Below are 21,213 nucleotides of genomic sequence, written 5' to 3'. Positions count from 1 at the left end.
TGGGATTACATCTGTGTGCCACCACGCCCAGTTCATGTGTTGTTGAGGCTAGAACCCAGGGCCTCACCACACTGGGCAAGCACTCTCCTAACTGATCTACATGCCCAGGCTGAGGGTTTCCGATTCCCTCCTTCTGGTGTAGCTGAGAATGTGAACATCCAACAACACTCTTGCTGCTGCTGCTGCTGCTGGGTAGCCCAGGGACCACACTTGCAGAATGACTGGGAATGTGCGGTGCAGCCACCTGCAAAGCTCTCATGATTGTTTTAGGACACAGGGCACATGGTGGAAGTGGCAAGTGAGAGACTAGTTGTCCAGCTCAAAAACAAAGTGGGCTGTTCAGGTCTGCTGGTGTCCCAGAATCCCTTTCTGTAAGGGTCACGTAGGTCCAACTGACTTATGCTGCTAGGGTCATAGGGACAGCACTAGATGCCATGAAACACGGTCTGGATTGTCCCCACTCAGCAGCTCTGATACTACATGGAGGTGGTCTTGCTTCACCTAACAGATGTAGGAACTATGGACTCAGAGAGAACAAGAAAATGCCTATAGTCAGCCAGCCAGTCAACCACCCCAACCAGGGTTATTATTATTTACAGAGGGTTTCATGTAGCCCAGGTTGGCCTTGAACTCACTAGGGGTTTAGCTGGGGATGACCTTCAATTTCTAATCCTCCTTTGTTCACTTCCTAAGTGCTGGGATTATAGGCGTGCACCACCATACCTGGTGCTGGGGACTGAACCTGGGCCTTCGTGCACGATAGGCAAGCACCCTCCTAACTGAGCTACAGCCCCTGCCCATACCCAGGATTTCAGCTAGGGCTTATCTAGCTCCCAAGACTTTCCACTAGCTACACTGCTCTGTCCCTACCCAAGTCTTCATCAGAGCAGGGCGCTACCCTGGTGCTGGAGTTACAGGTGCTGTGCCAGACAAGTGGGTGGGCAGGGGCCTCTGGAAGCCACTTACAGGAAGTGTACACCTTGCTGCCTGAGGTGAACCGCAGGTACAGGTTTCCATTCAAGAGTGGAATTGTCAGTCAAACTGGGCCCAGGTTGTGGGGACTGCAGGGACACTTCTTCTGCGGTTCCCAGGATAGTGTCTACCATCCCACTGGGTCCTGAAGTATAGGGGTGTGGGACTATGAGAGGGAGGCCGAAGGAGCTGTCACACAGGAAAGAGAAATGACAGAAACCTTCCTGTTGTAGGAGCATGAAGAGCAGGCACACCCGAGTTTCTGTTGCTACAAATCAAGAGGCCTCGAGACAAAGTGGTGTGAAGCGGCCTCTCCTTACGGCTCCCAAGACTAGGGTTAAAGGAACTTATTGAATGAGCCCCTACCCCTGCCAGGCCCCAGGCTATAGGGAGCTCCCTAACTAAGGTGGCATGGAACAAGCAGGGGACGTCTGAGGGACCCTACCTTCCCTGTTCCCCCACTGGTCAGCAAGGTGGACCAGGGCTCACAGTGTTTCTCATTTATGAATTAAGGATCATGAATGTCGGATTATGCAGACTGGATACATTGATTCACACTTGAGAAGATGCTTAGAGCCCTGCCTGGCACATACATGCTTAACGCACACAAGCCACGGCTGCACATAAGAAGTGTTTAATAAATGCACACAGCACCAACTCAAGGCTGGCGTGGAGCTAGGTGCTGAGAGGCTGTTGTGTTACTGGTCTGGTCATGCACGGGTCTGGACTCCCGCTCCTGATCTACTGACTAGGAACTGGCCAGTCTCAGTTTTGTAGGACTATTCATTTTCTGACCCTTTTTTGTAAGGTAAATACAATTAAAAAAAAAAACAATGAAGTCATAATCCAAAACCAAAGAACGGAGTTTTCATATGGGGTCTTCCTGGGCTACAAGGGTCTCCAATGCTTCCGTCTGGATCCCCAAGTTCTGATTCCTTGATAACAAGCCCCTGAGGTGTCTTAAGCATCTACCATAGGCAGACACCATGTCAACTGTTTCTGGGTGGCGCCTCATCTGTCACACACATAGCCCAGAGACACAGGTACCACTATCCCCTTTGACAGAAGGATAAACTGAGACTCAATCGATCACCCCCTGCTATGGGCCTCTCAGCCAGGAAGTGCTGGTGGCTCAACTTGAACTCAGATCTCTTGGACTCCGGGCATCAGCTCTTAGGCCCCGCTCACCTCCTCTCTAGGTGCCTTTCCAAGTCTGGAAATTCCCCTCCTATGGAATGCACTGAACCAGTTCTCCACAATGCCCAGAGGAATCTCCTACCCACACAGGCAGGAGGCATGGGCAGGCCAGACAATGATAAGAAGGGTTTCTGGGCAGGAGCTGAGAACCCTGGAGTCCCGTGTCCACGCCCGCTCTCGCCACCAGTGGGCTTCACACTTTAAGGCCTTTTGAAGAACTACAAGTCCCGAGGACCCAGTGGGTGAGGCAGAGCAGAACATCGAAGGAGCTGCTACAGGCTCAATGAGAAAGGGCTTCCAAGAAGGAATTAGCCTTTTTCACCAGAGACGGCTCAGAACAAAGGGGAAGCCAGGTGATACCTAGCTATGAGGTCACCTTCCTTAGGTTCTGCCTAGATTCTCAGTTGATGTCCCTGTCCAAGACAAAGAGCGGGAGAGCTAGTCAGGAAAGGACTTGTCCTTGGGCCACATTTGCGATCACCTCAGATCTTATCAGGGCACAGCCCAGAGAACCCAGTGCATCATGGGAAAAAAGAAACACAACCTCATGAGTTGAGGAGTTGGGTGTTCTTGAAGAAGGAAGGTACCTAGCCTTCTCTGCCGATTTCCCCATCTGTTAAATGGGTCTACTGAATGTTTCCAGCGTGCCAGTCAAGGGCTTTTCTAGGCCCTGGGAAATCGGCCAAGTCCAAGACAGATAAGGCTCGGCTCCCATGGAACTTTTTGTCTAATTGGAGCAGACAGACCATAAACAGGCAGGTGAGTTAATTTTAGTTCGAGATAAGTGCTGGGAAGAATATTAATGAGAGCACAGCACTATCACAGAGAGTCACCCAGGGTGGCTACTTTTCAGCAGAGTTAATCTCTCCTGGGCTGTTAGGAGAATTACATGCATTAACATAAGAAATATGCTTATGAGCCTGCCAACAATAATGGCACTGTAAATAGGCCCGCATCATCATCATCACCCAGCACTCCAGAATGAGAGTAAAGGGGAGACTGCCTGAGGTCCCTGGATGACCACACCCCTCCAAGCCCTGGGCTGTAAACCAGCTCTACCCAAAAGACAAGGGAGACAGTGTAATAACCCCTTGCCTTGCCTTTCGAAGTCCTTATCTGGCGGAGTCTCCCAACACACATGGTGGTTATTATTCCTACTTTAAAGACCCCGAAATAGACAATGGAGACAGGTGACCTGGGAACCTAGAATAGACAATGGAGACAGGAGGTGACTTGGGAATCTGGCCTGGGAACTCCAAGATAAGTCCCCTTTACACCAAGGGATGAAGGAGAATAGCAGAACCTGGGACACTTGCGTGGTGTCCCATGTCATTTTAGCAAATATTTATTAAGTGACTGCCATGGTCTAGACCCTGTCCTAGGGACAGCAAGACAGGGCTCTCCTTGTCATCATGGAGGATGAAGGCAAGACAGACAGCTAATACCAGATAGGTGAAGAGCATGAAGAATCCAGAGTCCTTGCTCATCAGGACCTGAGCCCTGGGGAGTTAATGATGGATGCTTATTGAGAAAGAGCTGGGGAGCAGAGGGAGATGTTGGGTGAGGAGGACTTGAGACATTCCAACTGAGAACCGAGGCCAAAAGTCTCAGCCCAGGCCAGGCCCTACTGTGTGCTGGGCATGAGGCAGGCACTTTGCATGTATAGTCTTGATTCAAGGAAGGCCAGCCGACTGGGGAGGAACCTCAAGTCCAGGATTTGATAATCCCACTCATTTGCATAGTGTATTGTTTTTTCAGCACGTACCCGTCATCCGGCTGTCATATCTGAGGTCCTGCAATGTGCCTTTAGGTAGGGAGGGAAGATATGACTGTCCCAGTGTGATAGCACAGAACACACCCGTGGTCAGGGCTACTGATCCGCCTAAGGCTACCAGGTGGTACTGACACACCAGGCCTGGAACTGGGGTCACCAGCTCCGCGTCAAGAGCCTCCGCAAGGCTGCTATTCCATCCTCCATCCCCAGTGAGAGCTGGAAAGCTGATCAACAGGGAGGAGGTCTCCGGGTCTGGCTTCTAGACCTGGCTTCTAAGGCCTCTGTTAGTGGCCAGCAGGGGTGTGAAAACTGCATGGCAGGTAGAGCCTTTCCCTGGCACGGGGCAGGTGCGGTATCAGCTGTCTCATGTCCAGTTAGCCTTGACTCTAGCACATTCCAACACAGAGAAGCCAAGAGTGGAGAAGCAAGGCTTCAGATCCCCAGGGAGACTAGGGACATGCCACCCCAGCTGTAGATGAGACCTTCTCTTGTCATTTCCATCTGTTGGAATCCTGGCAGTTCCAGGTATTGGCAGACCTTAGACACAAAGTCCCAAAGAAGTGGTGAGACCTAAAAACAAACACACAACGCAGAACAGGAGTCTTGAAGCACCCCACCCAGCTCTGAGGTCAATAACCATACGTGTTACCGGCATCTCAGTAATCCAGGAGGAAGGCCACTGCCAAAGGGGGCAGCCTCAAGCCTCACGTATGGAAGTACCTAGCCCAAGAGAGGTTGGGCAAGATGGGTTCCAGCTCCCTAAGCCTAAGGAGGAAGAATTCCAGGGGCCACCTGAACTGAGTGTTGACACCCAGATACACCCAGTTAGTGACTTGCCAAACCCAGCTGTGAGCCACCCAGCTACATCAGCAGTGATCAATCACACTCACCAGTCACCCACAGGGACGCCCTGCCACCACGGTTCACAGAGGAATCATTTTTCAGCCAGCCCCACGCAAAGTGTTCTGAGCATGACAGGGGCGCCCCAGGCTTCTTGTGCTTGCCAATGGCCCATCTGGTTTTCTGGCTGCACATGTTGTGAAATGTGCCTTGCCCAAATGAAACAGGGGGATCTCTGAGGTGCTCTCACTGGGGGACATGGTGGAGTACAGGCCCCAGTTTGAATGAGGCAGCATGCCTATCCGGTTGGAGGGGAGGGGTGTACCCCCAATGCTGTCCAAGTAAGGCTGTGTGACTTTCAGCAAGCCACCTGGCATCTCTGTGGGAAGATGAGAGGGAGAACCTCACCTCATGTGATGATAGGGATCATTCAATGAGGAACCACTAAGTGCCAAGTGCCAGCTAAGTTACTTCTACTTGTGGTCTTTCATTTTTACAGGGAGTCCATGAAGTATCACTAGTCAAAGGTCGGTGAGGTAGTATGGGTCAAGCGCTCGTATGCCATGATGCAGACTAGTATTCCATTACTATCGCCACCCCAGACGCTCACGTTGAGCGGTCACCCCAGTCCACTTTCTCCTTCCTCTTCCTGGCAGCTGGCTAGCTTCTTGGAGATTCCAGGCTGAGTGGCAAGAGCACAGGCCACTTCCCCACCTGAATGCAGGTGAGGAAGGTGACAGAAGCCAGGCTCCAGATAACGAGGCTGGCTGTGTTCAAACTAATTACATGCCATTTCCTAATTATACCAGAAACTCACTTTCTACCCTTAAAAAAAACTCTCCCCTGTATGGGAATTTTTCTTTTATGCTCTATTCCCTTGGCTTCTTGTCTGATTTTTTTTCTTTCTCTACTGTTCAACTGAGGTGTGGGGAAAAAATCAAAATCTACTTCTCACTCAGAAAGCTTCTACTCTTCCTTCAGTTTCTCGATGATTCATTCACCAAACGTTTGCTGAGGATTATTCTGTGATGGTGGCATATGCTGAGGGTTATTGTGTGACGGTGGCATATGCCGAGCGCTGGGGACACAATGCTGATCCTACCCTCTAAGTGTCTGTCCCTAGTTCTCAATGGCTCCTTGAGAACACCCAAGGATACTCTTTACATGTGTGCACATGTCCGCGTGCGCGCGCGCGTGTGTGTGTGTGTGTGTGTGTGTGTGTGTGTGTGTGTGTGTGTATGCACATGCATGCATGCACATGACTGCTGTGCAATAAATACCATGTGTGGTCAGAGGACAACTTGCAGGAGGTGGTTTCTCCTTCCACCATCTGGACGCGGACATTGAACTCAGGCCATCAGGCTTGGTGACCAGTGCCTTAACCCACTGAGCCTTGGTAGGTGGCAGATGGAATAGAGAGAAGGAGAGAGGTCAGGTAAAGGGAAAAGAGCTGAACGATTGACACAACCAGCCCGGGGCCTTCTCACCCAGGTCCTGAGAGGTGGGTGGGTTTTTTTGGTCTTTTTTTTTTTTCTAATCACTGGTTGCTTTGGCTTTTTTTGTTTGTTTGTTTGTTCGGTTCAGTTTTTTTGGTTTTTCAAGACAGGGTTTCTCTGTATATTGGAGGCTGTCCTGGAACTAGCTCTGTAGACCAGGCTGGCCTTGAATTCACAGAGATCCGCTTGCCTCTGCCTCCCGAGTGCTGGGATTAAAGGTGTGCGTCACCAACGCCCGGCTCTAACCACTGTTTTTTACATGCAGACACTGATATGAAGAGTTCGTCACCAATCCACAAGCAGCATAGCTGCTTTAAACACAGGTGTGACTGAGCAGTGAGGGGGAGGGGGTGGAGGTGGGGGTGGGGGTGCGGTAGCTCTGGGTCGGCTGACTCAGCAGTGACACAGCAGGACGGTGGCCAACCTGGGAGCCTCCTTTCCCAAAAAAGTCCTCTATCTGGTCTTCTAGACCAGTGGTTTTAAAACTTGAACACACATCGGAATCGCCTGGAAGGCCTGTTAAAACAAATAATGGCCAGCCCCGCCTCCAGAGTTTCTGATTCAGTATATCTAGGGCAGGGCTAAGAATTTGCATATCCAAGTTCCCATGTGAAGACAGCCAGGGACCTCTTTTATTTATTTACTTACTTTTAGTGGTGGGGCTGGGGTTTGAGCCCAGTGTCTTGTATGTGCCAGGCAAATGCTGTAACTGAGCTACACCCTGAGTCACAAGCAGCTCCCTCCATTCTGAGAATGGAGTTCTGGATGAGCCAATAATTATTTCTTACAGATAATAACTCTCTCTTCCCTTGCCTCATTTTAAAAGGCTTGTAAAACACAAGTATATAGAATGTGAGTCAGGTGTGGTGGTGCACACCTGTAATCCTAACCCTGTCGAAGCTGAGGCAGGAGGATCACGAGTTGAAAGCCAACCGGAGCTACTTAGTTCCAGACAGGGTACACAGGGGCACTGTCTCTTATACATACATAGGAAACTACAGAAAAACAAAAGCAGGAAATCGGTCTACAACTTTATACCTAATGCCTAGGCACTGAAGATTTAGTCTCTGGCGGTTGGGATCCAGGTGAGACCTCCAGGAGATCTTGACAAATCAATCAAATCAATGTCACTTGACACGCCCATCCCTCTTGAGGTTACAGAGGACAAATACGATGTGCTGACCAAGAGCTTGTTAGAGCGCCTAATGTGCTGTCGGGGGTCTCGGGGCTCGGCCACTGTCAGTCTTTTTTTTTTTTTTTTTTTTTTCTGAGCCTAGTGGGAAGCTGGTCCGCACAGCACCGAGTCGGCGCGCTTCCCAGATTACGCATGCGCAGCCTCTGCCGTTACCACTACCACCACCCTTGTCCCCGCCCCCTCTCCGCCCCGTTTTACAGCCGGAGCTTAATGAGGGCTTTTAACTTTTCATTCACCAACCCCGTAACTCCGACTTTTAATAACACACCTCGTGCACGACAAAAATTTGCTCCTGGCAATCATGGTTTCGACCACAAAACCGCAGCGGGGCGGCGCTCCGGGTTAACTCTTTCAGCACTGCGCACCAGGGTGGTAGGGGGAGAAGGGGCGTGTTGTGAGCCCTCTAGCCTTGGGCCTATCTCTGTGGGTCATTCTCCAGTCTCTGTTCCCAATAGCAGAGGCCCTGGGCTGCTGGATGCAGACACCAGGGTGCTGAGGTATGGTGTCCTCGGGCTGGACCAGTTGTGCATGGAAAGGTGGTGAAGCCCTCCATCCCTCAGCAGGTGTCTTGGACAGCCTTGCACACAATAGGACACTCAGGAGAGTCCGAAGAGGCCAATGGTCACCTGGCAGCCCACTTAACCAGACAATGTGCAAGTCCAGGGTGTTTTCCCTGCCAAGCTAGAAGGCCACAGCCCTAGGAACCCTTGCATTCTGCTCTCGCCTGGTATTGCTAGGCTGCGGGCTGGAAGCCCCAGGGTGGCTGGCAGAGACACCAGGCGCTGGGTCTGACCACATGAAAGACTGGATGCTCACCACCCACCAGCTGCCTGGAGCTGGCCTCTGCCTGGCCTTTCCAGGGCCACCTCCCACTAGGGGCCTAGGAATGGGGTAGTGGGCCAGGTGGTTCACTAGCAGAGCTCAGTGTTTCCCTGCCAGGTAGGTGTGTTCACAGTCCACATTTTACCAGTGAGGAAGCTAGAGTCAGGGAGGGCAAACCCATTCAATTTGACTTGAAGCAAATTCAAACCTTTTCACCATTGCCCCAGGCCCAACAAGTTGTTCGTTCTCTGAGGGCTGGAGATGGCTGCTTGGCCTAGCATGATTTTCCAGGCAAGACCACATCAAGATCAAGGCCACAACAGCACCAGCAGCAGCTTTGCAAGCCAAGCATTACACACACACACACACACACACACACACACACACACACACACACACACCAGCTATAGGAACAGCTGAACCCCCAGGGTTAGCCATTAAAATCGCAAACAGTAGCTTCAAAGTTGGCCTGCAATTACACACAAGTACAGGCTTCCAGGAATGGAGAAGCCTCTACTGTCAGCGGATCTGACTTCAAACCCAAACCATTAAGGACAAGCAGAAAACCTGTGCAAATAAGCCAGCTTCAGGACATATACCCCCTAAGGAGCAACCTGAATAGACTGTCTACAGCCTTGGCAGCTTTAATTAGCATGTCTAAGTTGTACTGGGGATGTATCTCGAGTGTGTGTGTGTGTGTGTGTGTGTTCAAAGTATGAGACGTTAAAAAGCAAGAGGGTTCAGAAATCCAACTGATCATTTCTCCATAAAGTGAGAAAGGCATTATTGACATGCTTCCTACAAGGTTTTAAAGCAATCACTGTTCTAAAATTATATCCCAGTAGTGCTATTGGTCACAGTCTATGTGTAAGGCTTGGATAAAGTGACTTGCCCAAAGTCACTCAGGTAGTAAGAGGAGGAGTTGGGACTTGAACCTAGGTGCCAGCATAGGGTTCCTACTTTTACCTTCATTGGGGTGGGATTGTCGACACATTGTACCAATACTCCATTAAAAAAGAAACAGTGGTTGAACATAGTGAATGAAGCTGGTTGAGCCAGGCACACCTAAGACCAGCCAGGGTGATGGAATCCTGTCTGCACTTAGGATCCACCAAATCTTCTGCCTGTAAGTGTGTAAGTTCTTACTTAACCTGCCAGGAAACGCTCCAAAGAGAGAACTACAGAAGGGAAGGAAAAACCATTCAACTCTCGCATCTGCTCACAAAGATGGGAGGAAGGGGAAGATGGTGTTTAAGAACTCTGCTAATTCCCTGTCCACACCCTAACCTTATCCCATCCTCTAAGTCTGGACCCGAAACAGAGGCCCAGAGTGAGGTCAGCATCAGTCAGTCGGGGATTCTGAATCCCAGATGTAGGCAGGAATGCACCTGCCAGGCAACACAGATGACCTCACCGAAAATCACTCCTCGGCTTCTCCAGCTTTAGAACTACCTCTGCCCCTGGGTAAAACTGACCACAGTTTATTAAATTTCACTTCAGACCTTGCTCTTTGGTAAGCATTTTACAGCTTTCAGCACACTTAAGAATCCTACAACAGCATCCCTGTTCCCACTTTTCTGATGAGTAAAACAAAGCTCAGATTAAGTCTGAACGACTTATCAAACGACTTGTTCAAGAACAGCTTGGGAGGGACAGTCCCTGGGTTTGAACCTAAGGAAAGCCACTACATGAGAGCATGTATTCAGTCACTACACTGTGGTAGCCTCTCTTGGGATTGTCCCAACTCAACAAACAAGTATCTTTAGAGAAACCCAACTCTTGGCTTAAGACAGCTCCTAGAGCCACCTCGAAGAAGTTCCCTTTGGCAAGAACAGAGAAAGCATCCAGCGGGCTGAAGTGTCTCTGATTTCCACGGTCCCCTCAGAGTATCAAAACGCGATGCCAAGATTCACAGTTTCAGCCAGCACTGCGTTTCCCTTCCTCGAAACTGCTCAGCACAGACAGAAAGAAAAACTATTTTCCCAGGGAAACAGTCAGCCCTAGATAGAGAGCTGAACGTGCCTCAACACGCCAGGGCAGGATCGTCAGCCCATTCATTCACCCTTAACAAATTGCCGTGTGAATCCTGGCGCCGGCCTCCTGGCTCTTCCCCCGTGCAGGAAACCCCAGCCAGCCTCGGTATGTTGCCCAGGCCGGGAGGCTAGGCATCCTCCACTGTACTCACTCAAGTTCATTCGACATCTTCCTTCTCCGAGGTCGGGTTCCAGCGATCTTTCTCTTGGCACCCAGGCGCTGCTGCCCGCTCGTCTCTAACTCTCTGACACGGACATTCCCTCCCTACTCAGGGAAGTGTTTGATTTACGTTGAGCTTTGGGTGATGAGATTTTGCTGACAGCGGCTCCCTGCGGCGTTGGCGCTGATTGGCTGTAAGCACAGGTGCTGACTGCAGGTACATCGCAGCAGGTGCAGCTGTTAACGCTTGGCCCACCAGCCGGGGCGGAGCTCTGGGGGGCTGAACGGGTGGAGTTGGCCAATTCCTTCCTTGCTGAGGGGGTGAGGGGGTGGAGACGAGGGAGGAGGGAGGAGACAAATGTCGGGAAGGAACTTCGGAACTAGAGGAAAAATACAGAGACAGCCAGGTACTTGGCTCAAAGGAAGTCTCAGCCCACCTCCAGATCGTATCCTGCATCCCAGAAACGTCTCCCCACAGACATCACATCTCTTTATATTCACCTTCTTTTTCCGGAAAATCTCACAGAAGAGAGCAGGTGTCTCTCTGTACCTCTCTCTCTCTTTTTTCCCCCAGAACTTGCCCCTTCAGGTAACATTATGGGTTCTAGTTTTGTTATCCAAGTGATTTCTTCTGATTCTCACAGTAACCAGCTAGGGTGGTATTACTGTCAACTCTCCCCCTCCCCCAGCCACGCCCTTTACTGGAGAGGGAGGAAATGGAGGCTGGAGGTAAGGGGACTTGCCTAAGGGTGAGAGCTAGTGGTAGTGTCAGAGCCCTGTGCAGTCGTCTACGAGACTAGCTGCTCCTTGAAGTTAGTGGCTTCAGTCCACAGGAGACATTTACTGAGCACCCAGGTGCGCAAGGTCTCCTCACTCTGAGTTCTGGGGCAACAGAGAAAGAAAATCCTGGTTTCTGCTTGGGAGGAGTTTGCTCCCCCCCCCCCGTGTGTGTGTGTGTGTGTGTGTGTGTGTGTGTGTGTGTGTGTGTGTGTGTGTGTGTGTTAGGGGTGGGGAAGTAGGGCAGGGCAGCCTTTCATCCTGTGTGATGCCAATCTCAATGGGATGTGGGCAGACCACATGCCTCTGGCCAGCCTAGAAAGGATGGAAAAGTTGAAGGTGGCTGCCTCAGAAGTCTTAGCTGACTGGTTGTTGTAAGTGCTTGGTTCTGGGCTGGGCACTCAGGAGAAATCAGACCTTTTATGTGAAATGATGGTGGAGGAATGGTGTGAGCAATCTGGGGTGGTGAACCCAGACTAGCCATAAGTACCACGAGAAACAAAGAGCTTCCAGCAGGGTTAGTGGGAAAAGAAATCTAAGGCACACAGTTTGGAGTCATAAATTTACCCTTTCCCACACCTACCCTCACCCCGGCTTGGCAAAGTGATTCTTTGCTCTGCATTCTAGGGAACCCCACCTTGGGCATTCTCCTTCCCTCTCGAGGAAAGGCAAGCAAGGTATCTGACAACTGGATGGAGCTTTTTGGGGGTAAAGTTGGAATCCAAGGGAGATCTAGGATGGGGTACTAGGTTCGAAGACTGATCAGAGAGCTTCCTCACTGAAGTCTGTTTAGAGGCTACCCCCAGGGAGCCCTGATAATGGTGAAAAGCCATAGTGACTGCTAATACAGCCAGCTCTGTGGAGTAGCCCACTCCAGTCACACTTGTGAAAGCTAACATCGGGTCCCTGGATTGCACGCCACTTTATTCTGTTCTCTGCAAAGCCCTTCGGACTTTCTCATAGTCTTCCCATCAAGCTGTCTGTCTTCCCATCCACAGGCGCAGTGTCTTGATCACTTCCAGAGCTGGCTTCAGTGTCTAGCTCCCAGTAGGTGCTCTGCCAAACCTTCGTATGCATCATATCATTACCAAAAGGGAGTCTGGCACTTCATCACCATCCTGTGAGATGAGGGAACAGGGATGCAAACAGCTCACTGTAGTTGAAGGCAGCGGCAGGCCGGATCTGCGGATCTGCGGATCTGCGGATCTGCGAGCGGTCACTTACAGAGCTGACAGTGCCGACAGGAGCTGCAGGCCCTCTGCAGTCCGAAGGATGGCACACTTCCCTTTGAAGCTATCTAACTCACCTCAAGGACAGCTGCAGAGTTTCTGTCAGCTGTGTTGCAATGGTTGTGGTGTGACTCATGCTGGCTGAGCTTGGGAGGGGGTTGTGCTGGGATTTCAGTTGGCATGTCTGTGCCTGCTGGCCTTTATAAATGGGTCCTCTCTCTCTTCGGGTCCTGACTCTGTAGTTACAGCACCATCAGAGATCAACAGAGCGTGTTTTTGTGCTTTCTTATACAGGAAGCCTCCAGAAGGTGCCCTGGATGAGCTGGAAGGACTGGTGGTCTGGAATAGGTACCAAGGATGCCAGGAGACAGCATGCAGGGTCACAAGAGTCCTCACAGCCATGTGGTAAGACCAACGCAGACCTTCACTGACACAGCTCATAGAGGCCAAGATTTTGAAGTGACACTGCTCAAGCCTATCTGCCTGCCTTCCCTACTCCTGGGGATATGGTGTAGCCAAGGGCCAGCGAGTCTGGCATGACTACCCTTGCATGGACAGCTCAGTTCTTGGTTGCTCTGTCTAAGAAATTATAAGTAGAGACCAGCCAATCAGATGTAACATGATAGTTATACCCACTAAATAACACTAACTAATGATGGCTGCTATTTGCTGTCAGTTACCTCTGTTAGGGGATAGTATTGCTAGAAGAAACAGAACTGGGTTCAAATCCCAGCCCAGGCACTTACCAGCACCATGAGGTTGGACAAGCAACTTAAGATCTAACCTCAGTTTTCTCACCTACAGAATTTTGGGTACAAAATCACACCCCAGTCACAAGGCGATCGGGTTGAATCAAATGGTGCGTGCAAAGTGCTTTTGCACGGTACTCAGTACCTAGTTAGTACTTGTGGTTCGAAAAGCCCATTTCCTCATCAGACTTCACCACTGAAACTTCATTTAAATATACAGAAGAAAATTACAGCCCTGTTTTATAAGTGAAGAACTTAGGCTACGGTTCAATGATTGGCCAAAAGGCAGAAGCAACTAAATGAAAGCTGAGATTGGAGCCCAGGTCTTTCTGACTCTACTTTTAGATCTGCATGAAGTCGGTGACTGCTCTGGGTTCAAGTTCTGGCTATCCTCTAGCTACTTGCTAAGGTTTATGACTGAGCCAGAGTCCCCCACTCCCAAAATACAAGATGAGTGAATCATTATGTGGACAGTCTCACATATCACTATCATCAAGAACAGTTGCTTTGTTCCTGCAGGCATGGTGACATGTGGCCTTGGAGGGTGGCCCCGCCCTTCATCCCTCCCCATCCTCTCCACAATGATGACTGGTCATGGTTCACTCACTGCGGAAGAGTGTGATGCACCCCTGAGGACCACAATGCTAAGTTAGCGTTGGCCAGTACACCTGCAAAGGTTGCAGCCACACGACTACATTCAATGTGACGGCCCCCCTCACAGCCCTTACATATAACACCGTGGGTCTTCATGGCTGTCCAGAGCTCATGAACATCTGCTGGTCTATAAGGAAATACTGAAATGGTGAATTCCTAGCAGTGATGCTCCCTGGGAACCGAAATGACAAGATTGTATTTGTCCCTTGCCCCCTACCCCGCCACCAGGCAGTCTGTGACACTTTAATACTTAGAAATCACACACAGTTCTATAGCTCCACCATCATTTAACAAGGCTAAGCATGGAGCTGGGTGGCACAGATTTTGATCCCTGGCACCCCCACCCCTGAAAGTGATTAAGCCAAAACTAGTGCCTACAGACTACATAGCCATTGTGTTCCTGGCCTTCCTAGGACAAAGGTGGAGATAAAGAGACAAGACCGAAGGCTCAGGAGATGATTCAGTCAGTAAAGCACTTGCCATGCAAACATAGCCCAAGTTTATCCCCAGAACCCACATTAAAAAAAAAAGGCCAGGTGTGGTGGTACATGCTTATAATCTCTGAGTTAGGGGTTAGAGACAAGCAGATCCCTGGCAGGTCTGTGGGGCTTACTACTCAGTCCCAGGCCTATGACCCTGCCTCAAAGAATCTAAGATGGACCAAGCCTAAACATACCTGGGCACACACAAACATGCACATGTATGCCCAAACAAAAAGAAGACTTGGGGTCAGCTGACATGCCAGCTCTAAGCAGTGAGCACAGACGTTAGACCTGATCTTGACTTAGCAATGATGACTGTTGTCATTTGTTAAGCAGTAACTCTGTGGCACTTACTTAGAACCTCTCCATGTAAGAGTGGGGAACAGGGTTCCCTTCTCAGAGGGGCCTGGTTCCTGTAAGACTGTTTCTACCTTACTGAAGACTATGAGTTGTGGAGCCAGCTGCCAGAGACCTTGGCCAAAACCCTTCACTGACTGCAGAGCTCAGCGTCTCGCCATCATTGATGTGGGGGTTAAAACTGTAGTGGGCTCCAGTGGACCAGGCTGTGCTCTCACCCTTGATGTGTGCAGCATGTGACTCTTGACCTTTAAATTAGTCTCTGTGATCAGGATGATCTTGCAGAGGCCGAGGGAGGTGATGTCACGTCTAAGGCTCTCTGTGTGGTGCCAGGACAGAACCATGCTGAGGTTTGCCTGCCCCAGAGCCTTGGAAACAGTCCTTTGAGCCTAGGATGGATTGACAGGCAAAGGGGATGGGGGGGCAGGGGAGATCAGGATGAAAGTTGACAAGTTGATTGACATTTTGTATAAAGGAGCTGTGGGAGCTGTAAGCGTCTACAGGGTGGGATTGATACAGAGAAGTCTTACACAGCGCTTGCCCTCAGCACAACAGCTGGTCAATGAATAACTGTTGAACAAATGGAAATATGGGTATAATTTACCAAAGGTTTTAACCCCCTGCACAAGGTGGCTGTTGCCTTCTCCCCTCACCCACGAGGGGAGACCCCTGCAGTTAAAAGCCGTGTCCCCCTCTTTAGTGTATCTCAGGGTCTTCATCCTGGGCCTGTGATTTCACATCTGTAAGTTTCCGCATCATCCCTCATCTCCAAGGACTGAGTTAGATGAGCCCTTGATGGAAGGTCAGTGGCAAAAAACCGGTACCTAATAAAGGAATGCTGTATAGGTGGGTACTGATTAGCAAGGGGCCCAGCCAACCAGTTTCTGGTTTCTGGTGTCTATGTTCAGCCACGTTCACAGCATCCATACCCAGCCTCCCTTGCAACAGTCCACTCTGTATCCAGATCTTTCCCAGGGAACACCACAGTCAGAATTTGTTACTGGCCCCATTTGGTAGGTTAGCTGAGATTCAGAGAGAGTTTCTGGTTAGGCAAAGGACCTGGGCTCTTAGATGAAGCATCACCCTAGTTATCAGCGTGGACCCAAGGGCCCTGGAGGTCTGTCGTGAGCTCTACAGTTTGCTCTGATTGTCTCTATCATCACGGGACCTAAATGGAGGCCTAGAGAAGGGGCCCCACCCCTTTGGTTGTTGTTGTTTTGAGACAGTTTCTCTGTGTAGCTCTGGCTGTCCCAGAACTCACTTTGTAGACCAGGCTGTCCTCAGAGATCCACCTGCCTCTGCCTCCCAAGTGCTAAGATTGGTGTGCGCCACCACTGCCCACATGGCCCCCCTTTGAAGGCTTTGTTTGGCCTGGAAGCTGCGTCACTGAGGGGTCAGGGCCTGGGCAGGAGTGAGATACCTTCAGCCGCTTTTCACACAGTGCTCTTCAGATCTGTATCAGTTCTACCGTGGACACCACCTACATTCCTGCCTCATGGTTCCAGTGTGTCTGGTCCAAAGTCACCCTGAAGTCTCGCCTTAAAAAGAGAGACGGTCTCTCGGCCCCTCACATATAAGCAGTTGTTTTTCCTGATCATTCTTGATAAGGATGAAGGAGACACTACCGGGATCCGCAAGGGTAAGACCAGGCCCATGCGGACCTCACAGGCTGTCCTTCAGTCTAGCAATTTTACTCACAGACATTTGGTCGAGGCGAATCATCTCTGCGCCCTAAAGGATGTCTACCAGAACCCCACTTCTGATCCTGAAAAATCAGTTCACATGTGTGCCCTTCACTGAGGCTGAGAGAAATAAAACAAAGCAACAAATGCAGTCAGACACCAGGATATAATCCAGGAGGGGGCCATGGATGCACCCTTGGCATCTTGGATGCCCGTCACTAGGCTTGCAGTACAAAGAGTCCTCATTCAACCCCCACAGCTGTGAGTAAAGTGACACATTTGGCCTGAGGTGACCCCAGCAGGGCCGTCATCATGCTCTGATCCCCTGGCTTTAAGTATTTCCCTTACACTACCTTTCATAACTTGGTCTGCTCCTATCTGTAGAGTTCCCTCACAAGGAGCAAGGAAAATATCAGGAAGCTGTACGTAAAAGGAGCAGGTGCAATTTACATTTTGTTATTTTTGCCAGTCTGTCAACATGACCTCTTTTGTAAGCAGAAAAAGGGAATTTTACAGTTATTAAAATGGAGCCAATCAGACCGGCTTGTGCTGAGCTGGACAGGGAAGAGTATAGAGTGCAGAAGTATTGGGTATGGGTCCTTGCCTTGTGGCCAGGAACTGGCTGGAACTGGAGGCAGCCAGAGGGAGGGGCCCACTGGGGCCCAGGTCCTGGAAGGAGCAGGCTTGTTGGAAAGGCCATTTCAGCCGTGTGGGTCCCAAGAGAGCCCTCTTCCCGGGGACATGTACCTAGAGTCCATCACTAGTCTAGAAAGGTTGGTTATAACAAGACCCTGCCCACTTCCAAATAAGAGTACAGTCTGAAAACCCTGTTAATCCTGCCATTACTAAGGCAAACGGTCCTGTGGCATGCCGTCCCCTCCATTGGAGACAGGCCGGGGGCTTTCTGTGAGAACCACAGAAGGGAATTGGCCAAGGACTGGTTCCAACCAGGGCTCCCAGGTCCAGGCTGTCCCATCTGCCACATGCAGGGGAGGGAAGTGAATCAGACGTGGTCCTGCCCACCTGGAAGCTGGCGGGAAATTCCACAAAGCTCCTTCAGGAAATCTTTGTTTCCTTCCATGAACTTCTGCCAAATCAATTTTGTTATCAAATTTTACAGAATTCTGTGTGTGTTGAGACCCCGTAAGAGTTCTCAGTCCTTTTCAGTCTGTGGAGTGGCAGGCATGACTCCTACCCTGTGAGGCTTTGGCAGCTGAGGCAACCAAGCAAAAGCCCTTAGTTCCATCCCTGTGAGTGCTGACTATCGTTCTTATCACCAGGGGTGGGTATGCCTTGCCACCCCGAAGCACAGGGAGTGTTCGTCTCTTTCACATCTGCCACCTAAGGCCCTCAACCCTGGGCAGATATGCCTGATGATGAGGCTTAGTCATGACATTCCCCTGCCTCTGAGGGTGTGAGCATGACTGTTGTTCTGTGCCCAGGTTCCTGAGAAGTCCGATGGCGCCTCAGCAGCAAGCAATCGAATGGTGTGGAGATGAGCCTTTGGCCCTGGTCCCTCCCCTTGCACAATGGGCTCCATCATTTGTATTTTCTTAGGTCACCAGCACTTTTACCCACTGAAGGGCTCTGAAGACACATCTTGGGAAGACAAGATGTCCTGATAGGCGGGTGACAGTGATCTGACTCTCTAGTCTGTGGCTTTGGTGGTTTGGCCATATTTCAACAGCCCCTGAATGAATTGGTGATCCACTCTAGAGTCACAGGATCTCATTTGGCTGTCCTTAGTCTAATGACAACACAGACACAGTCCAAATTGAGTGGGACCAGTTTCACCCTCTTCTGTTCTCCATTCTTTGGGGGGGGTTGCCTGAAGCTTGCAAGCTAGGTTGGAGGCATTGATGATGAAGAGTCTAAGTTAAAACATTTTTTTAGTTGTTTCTCTGTATTGCTTTGGAGGCTGTCCTGGACTTGCTCTATAGACCAGTCTGGCCTCCAACTCACAGAGATTCACCTGCCTCTGCCTCCTGAGTGCTGGGATTAAAGGCGTGCGCCGCCAACGTGCACCTTCTGTCAGTGGTAATGGTGACAAGCTCTTGACTCAGACACACTGAGGTTTAAACCCTCGCTCATCAACTGTGACTCTGAGTTCAATATCATCCTCAAAGGCCACAGTGTCCGACAGCTAAAGGAAGAGACTTCTCCATCAGGGGAACCGTTTGAAAGACCCCAAGATGCTACCTGGAGCCACAGTGAGGCTCCACGGGAGATAGAAGTTGGGAAACAAAGGTCGTAACACAGAGGGGCCTAAGGAGTGAGTCAGCCCCAAGCATTAGTTTATGACAGGGAGGGAGTCCCACAAGCCTGGTGGATGCTCTGTGTCACCATAAAAGAGGCCTCACCTGGGAAAAAGACATCATCTTTTGGGAGTCCTGATGACCTCTGACACGCTCCTCAAGCTCCAGCCAAGTCTCACCCAGCTGGGACAAATGATGGGATTGGAAGGGAAGTTAGCCCCAAAGACGGGGAGGGGGAGGTCCCCACTGGGTCATTCTGATGCCCTGCTTGAACCCTGAGGGGTTGACATGGGTGGGATTTACAGAAAATAAAATACAGGCCACTTTAACTTGTTCTACCAGTTTTTACCCCCACTTCCATTAAAAAAAAAAGCCATTTAACTGTTTTAAGGCTCCAGGTTTCCCTTTACAGAGACAATGGGCTTTAGGGGAATTGCTCTCACTAAGGAGCCTGAGCCCTTTAGCAAGTCCCCCTCCCCTGTGCCCGACATTGTAGCGACAGCTCTCATAGTGTCCTAGTCCTCTGTCAAGTGGGGCAGCTGAGGCCCAGGGCAGCAGAGACTGGCTTCAGGAGAGTGTAGAGCTGGGATCTGGGTGAGTCCCTGGGCTCTGCAGAACCGTGGCTGCAGCCAGCGATGATTTCACACACAAGCCTGATGGAGTCCCTTTGGGGAGCTGCCCAGACTAAGGGATGCAGACCTTCCCAGTTTGCTTCCCAGTAGACCTAAGTGGCCACCTTGGAGTACTCCTACCTCATGCTCTGTGTGTAGTAAGGCGCCAGATGCAGGCACAGAGAGTGGGGTTTGCCGTGGCTGTCCCATCCTGTGGCCACCGGCGTCCCTCCCCCTTTCCCACAGAGTCTTTCACGCCACACTTTGTCTCTGCGACTGCCTGGAGAATGGCCTGTCCCTCTAACTCCAGGTTCTTTTCTCCAACTCAGACCCCCTGGGAAGTTTGACTTCTTTCTCCTGGCCTTGACCTATTTCAGGGTTCTCTGACATCTTACCAGGGAACCCCGCAAGGCATCCCGAGGTTCTGAAGCCACGACTCTCCTGGAAATGGACAAGGCAATTAATCCTACACAGTCCAGCAGTAAGAAGCCCGCTTTTTGCTTTATTTTTTAAAATTTCTTTAACCCAGGACTTTGCTTTTCTATCCTCCATGCATTTCTGTAATAACCAATAGACCTGGCATGGAGTTGATCTTGTATCTATCAATTGATAGCCTGCTTCTCAGGGTTGAGTCACCAGCCTCGAAAATAAGATCAGGCCTGACCAGTCAAATCCTTAGGGAAAACATAATACAGAAGATTTTTCTTAAGATATGGTAAGAATGTTACCAGAAAACAAGAATGTTCCAGAATTTGGGGTTGAGGATAGAATTTGGAATGGCCAGCAGGCAAGATTTACCAACACCCCCCCCAGCCAAAGCTGGGGATGAAATATAAGGGACAATAATCTGAGTCCCAGAAACAATCAATGAATGAACAGCAGCCAGTGAAAACCTCTGCCGGTGAAGCCAAAAGAGCCTACTCCCATCCTCACTCTGAGACTCCTCCATTTTATCCGGTGCTTGAAATACAGAATTCTCTCAGATCATTTCAGGGAAGCCACAAACACATTCCAGGGAATGCCCAGGCTAGTCCTGTACTCCTCACTCTGGTCACAGGTACCCTTTCCATGTCTCCTCTCTTCCCACCTTTTCCGAATCTACCTCCTTTGCCTCTCTATTCCCCCTCTGCTTCCGATGCTGCTTAAACCATCCATGGTTTGCAGGCTCTGCCCACACCCCCTGTGAAAGGATAGAGGCCTGGTACAAACAGAGGACATTCAGAATGGTTCTATGTACATGAAGTCTAAGACTGATTAGGTATGGGAGCACACACCCGGAATCTCAGCAGTCAAGCAGTACAGGCAAAAGGGTTGTGTGTTCAAGGCCAGCCTGAGCAGCAAGACTCCCTCAGAAATGGAGTGCTCCCTTTGGCAGAACATCTATTAAAATCGGGACGACACAGAGATGACTGGTGTGTCCTCTGTGCCAGGAAGACACGCAAATTCACAAAGCTGATGTTTTTGGCTGAGCATGGTGTGCATGCCTTTCACTCCACTTGCGGGGTAGAGGCAGGTGATCCCTGTGAATCTGAGGTCACTCCCACCTACATAATGAGTTCCAGGCCAGCTGGGGCTACATAGTGAGACCCTGTCAAAAATAAAAATGAAAACACTAAACCATTAGGTAAAGATCAAAACTGTGGCTTCTTTGGGGGATATAACAACTAACTCAAAGGGGCACAATGTGCACTTTTGGGCAGTCTGGGTAAAAATCTAGATCTTGATTCTGATAGTGATTGCATGGGTGGATCCCTCTGCCAAAGTTTATTCATGTCTGCTTCGAAAATCTATTTGTTTCACCTAGTTTGAATTTAAAAATAAAAATCTTACTGCTTAGACTTCCCCATCATGAATTCTCTCTTCTGTCTATTAATTCTGTCAAAGCACTCTGTCTACACAGAAGTTTCCCTGCAGGGGTGAGCAGAGGA

The 21,213-nt window shown here is 50.2% G+C and overlaps 1 protein-coding gene and 1 non-coding gene across 3 annotated transcripts in view; one reads left to right on the top strand and one right to left on the bottom strand.

Annotated features, from left to right (window-relative positions):
* Positions 1-10,713, bottom strand: part of Grhl3 (grainyhead like transcription factor 3) — a 32,691-nt gene extending 21,978 nt beyond the window's left edge. Inside the window, exon 1 of one of the 2 annotated variants that reach the window (XM_040756361.1) lies at positions 10,482-10,713. In XM_040756361.1, the coding sequence (XP_040612295.1) occupies positions 10,482-10,498 (17 nt within the window). In that variant the 5' untranslated portion in view covers positions 10,499-10,713. The remainder of the gene's footprint in view (positions 1-10,481) is intronic. The other variant, XM_040756362.1, reaches the window with a different exon arrangement.
* Positions 10,714-20,644: 9,931 nt separating this feature from the next.
* On the top strand, positions 20,645-20,748 carry LOC121144242. Its single transcript, XR_005881556.1, has one exon. It is a non-coding gene; the product is annotated as a U6 spliceosomal RNA (small nuclear RNA).
* Positions 20,749-21,213: the final 465 nt, after the last annotated feature.

Source organism: Mesocricetus auratus, unplaced genomic scaffold (assembly GCF_017639785.1).
Source record: "Mesocricetus auratus isolate SY011 unplaced genomic scaffold, BCM_Maur_2.0 Super-Scaffold_100014, whole genome shotgun sequence".
NCBI classification, from domain to species: Eukaryota; Metazoa; Chordata; class Mammalia; order Rodentia; family Cricetidae; genus Mesocricetus; species Mesocricetus auratus.
The sequence above is the reverse complement of the archived record's forward strand: the minus strand, read 5'-3'. Positions and strand labels throughout refer to the sequence as shown.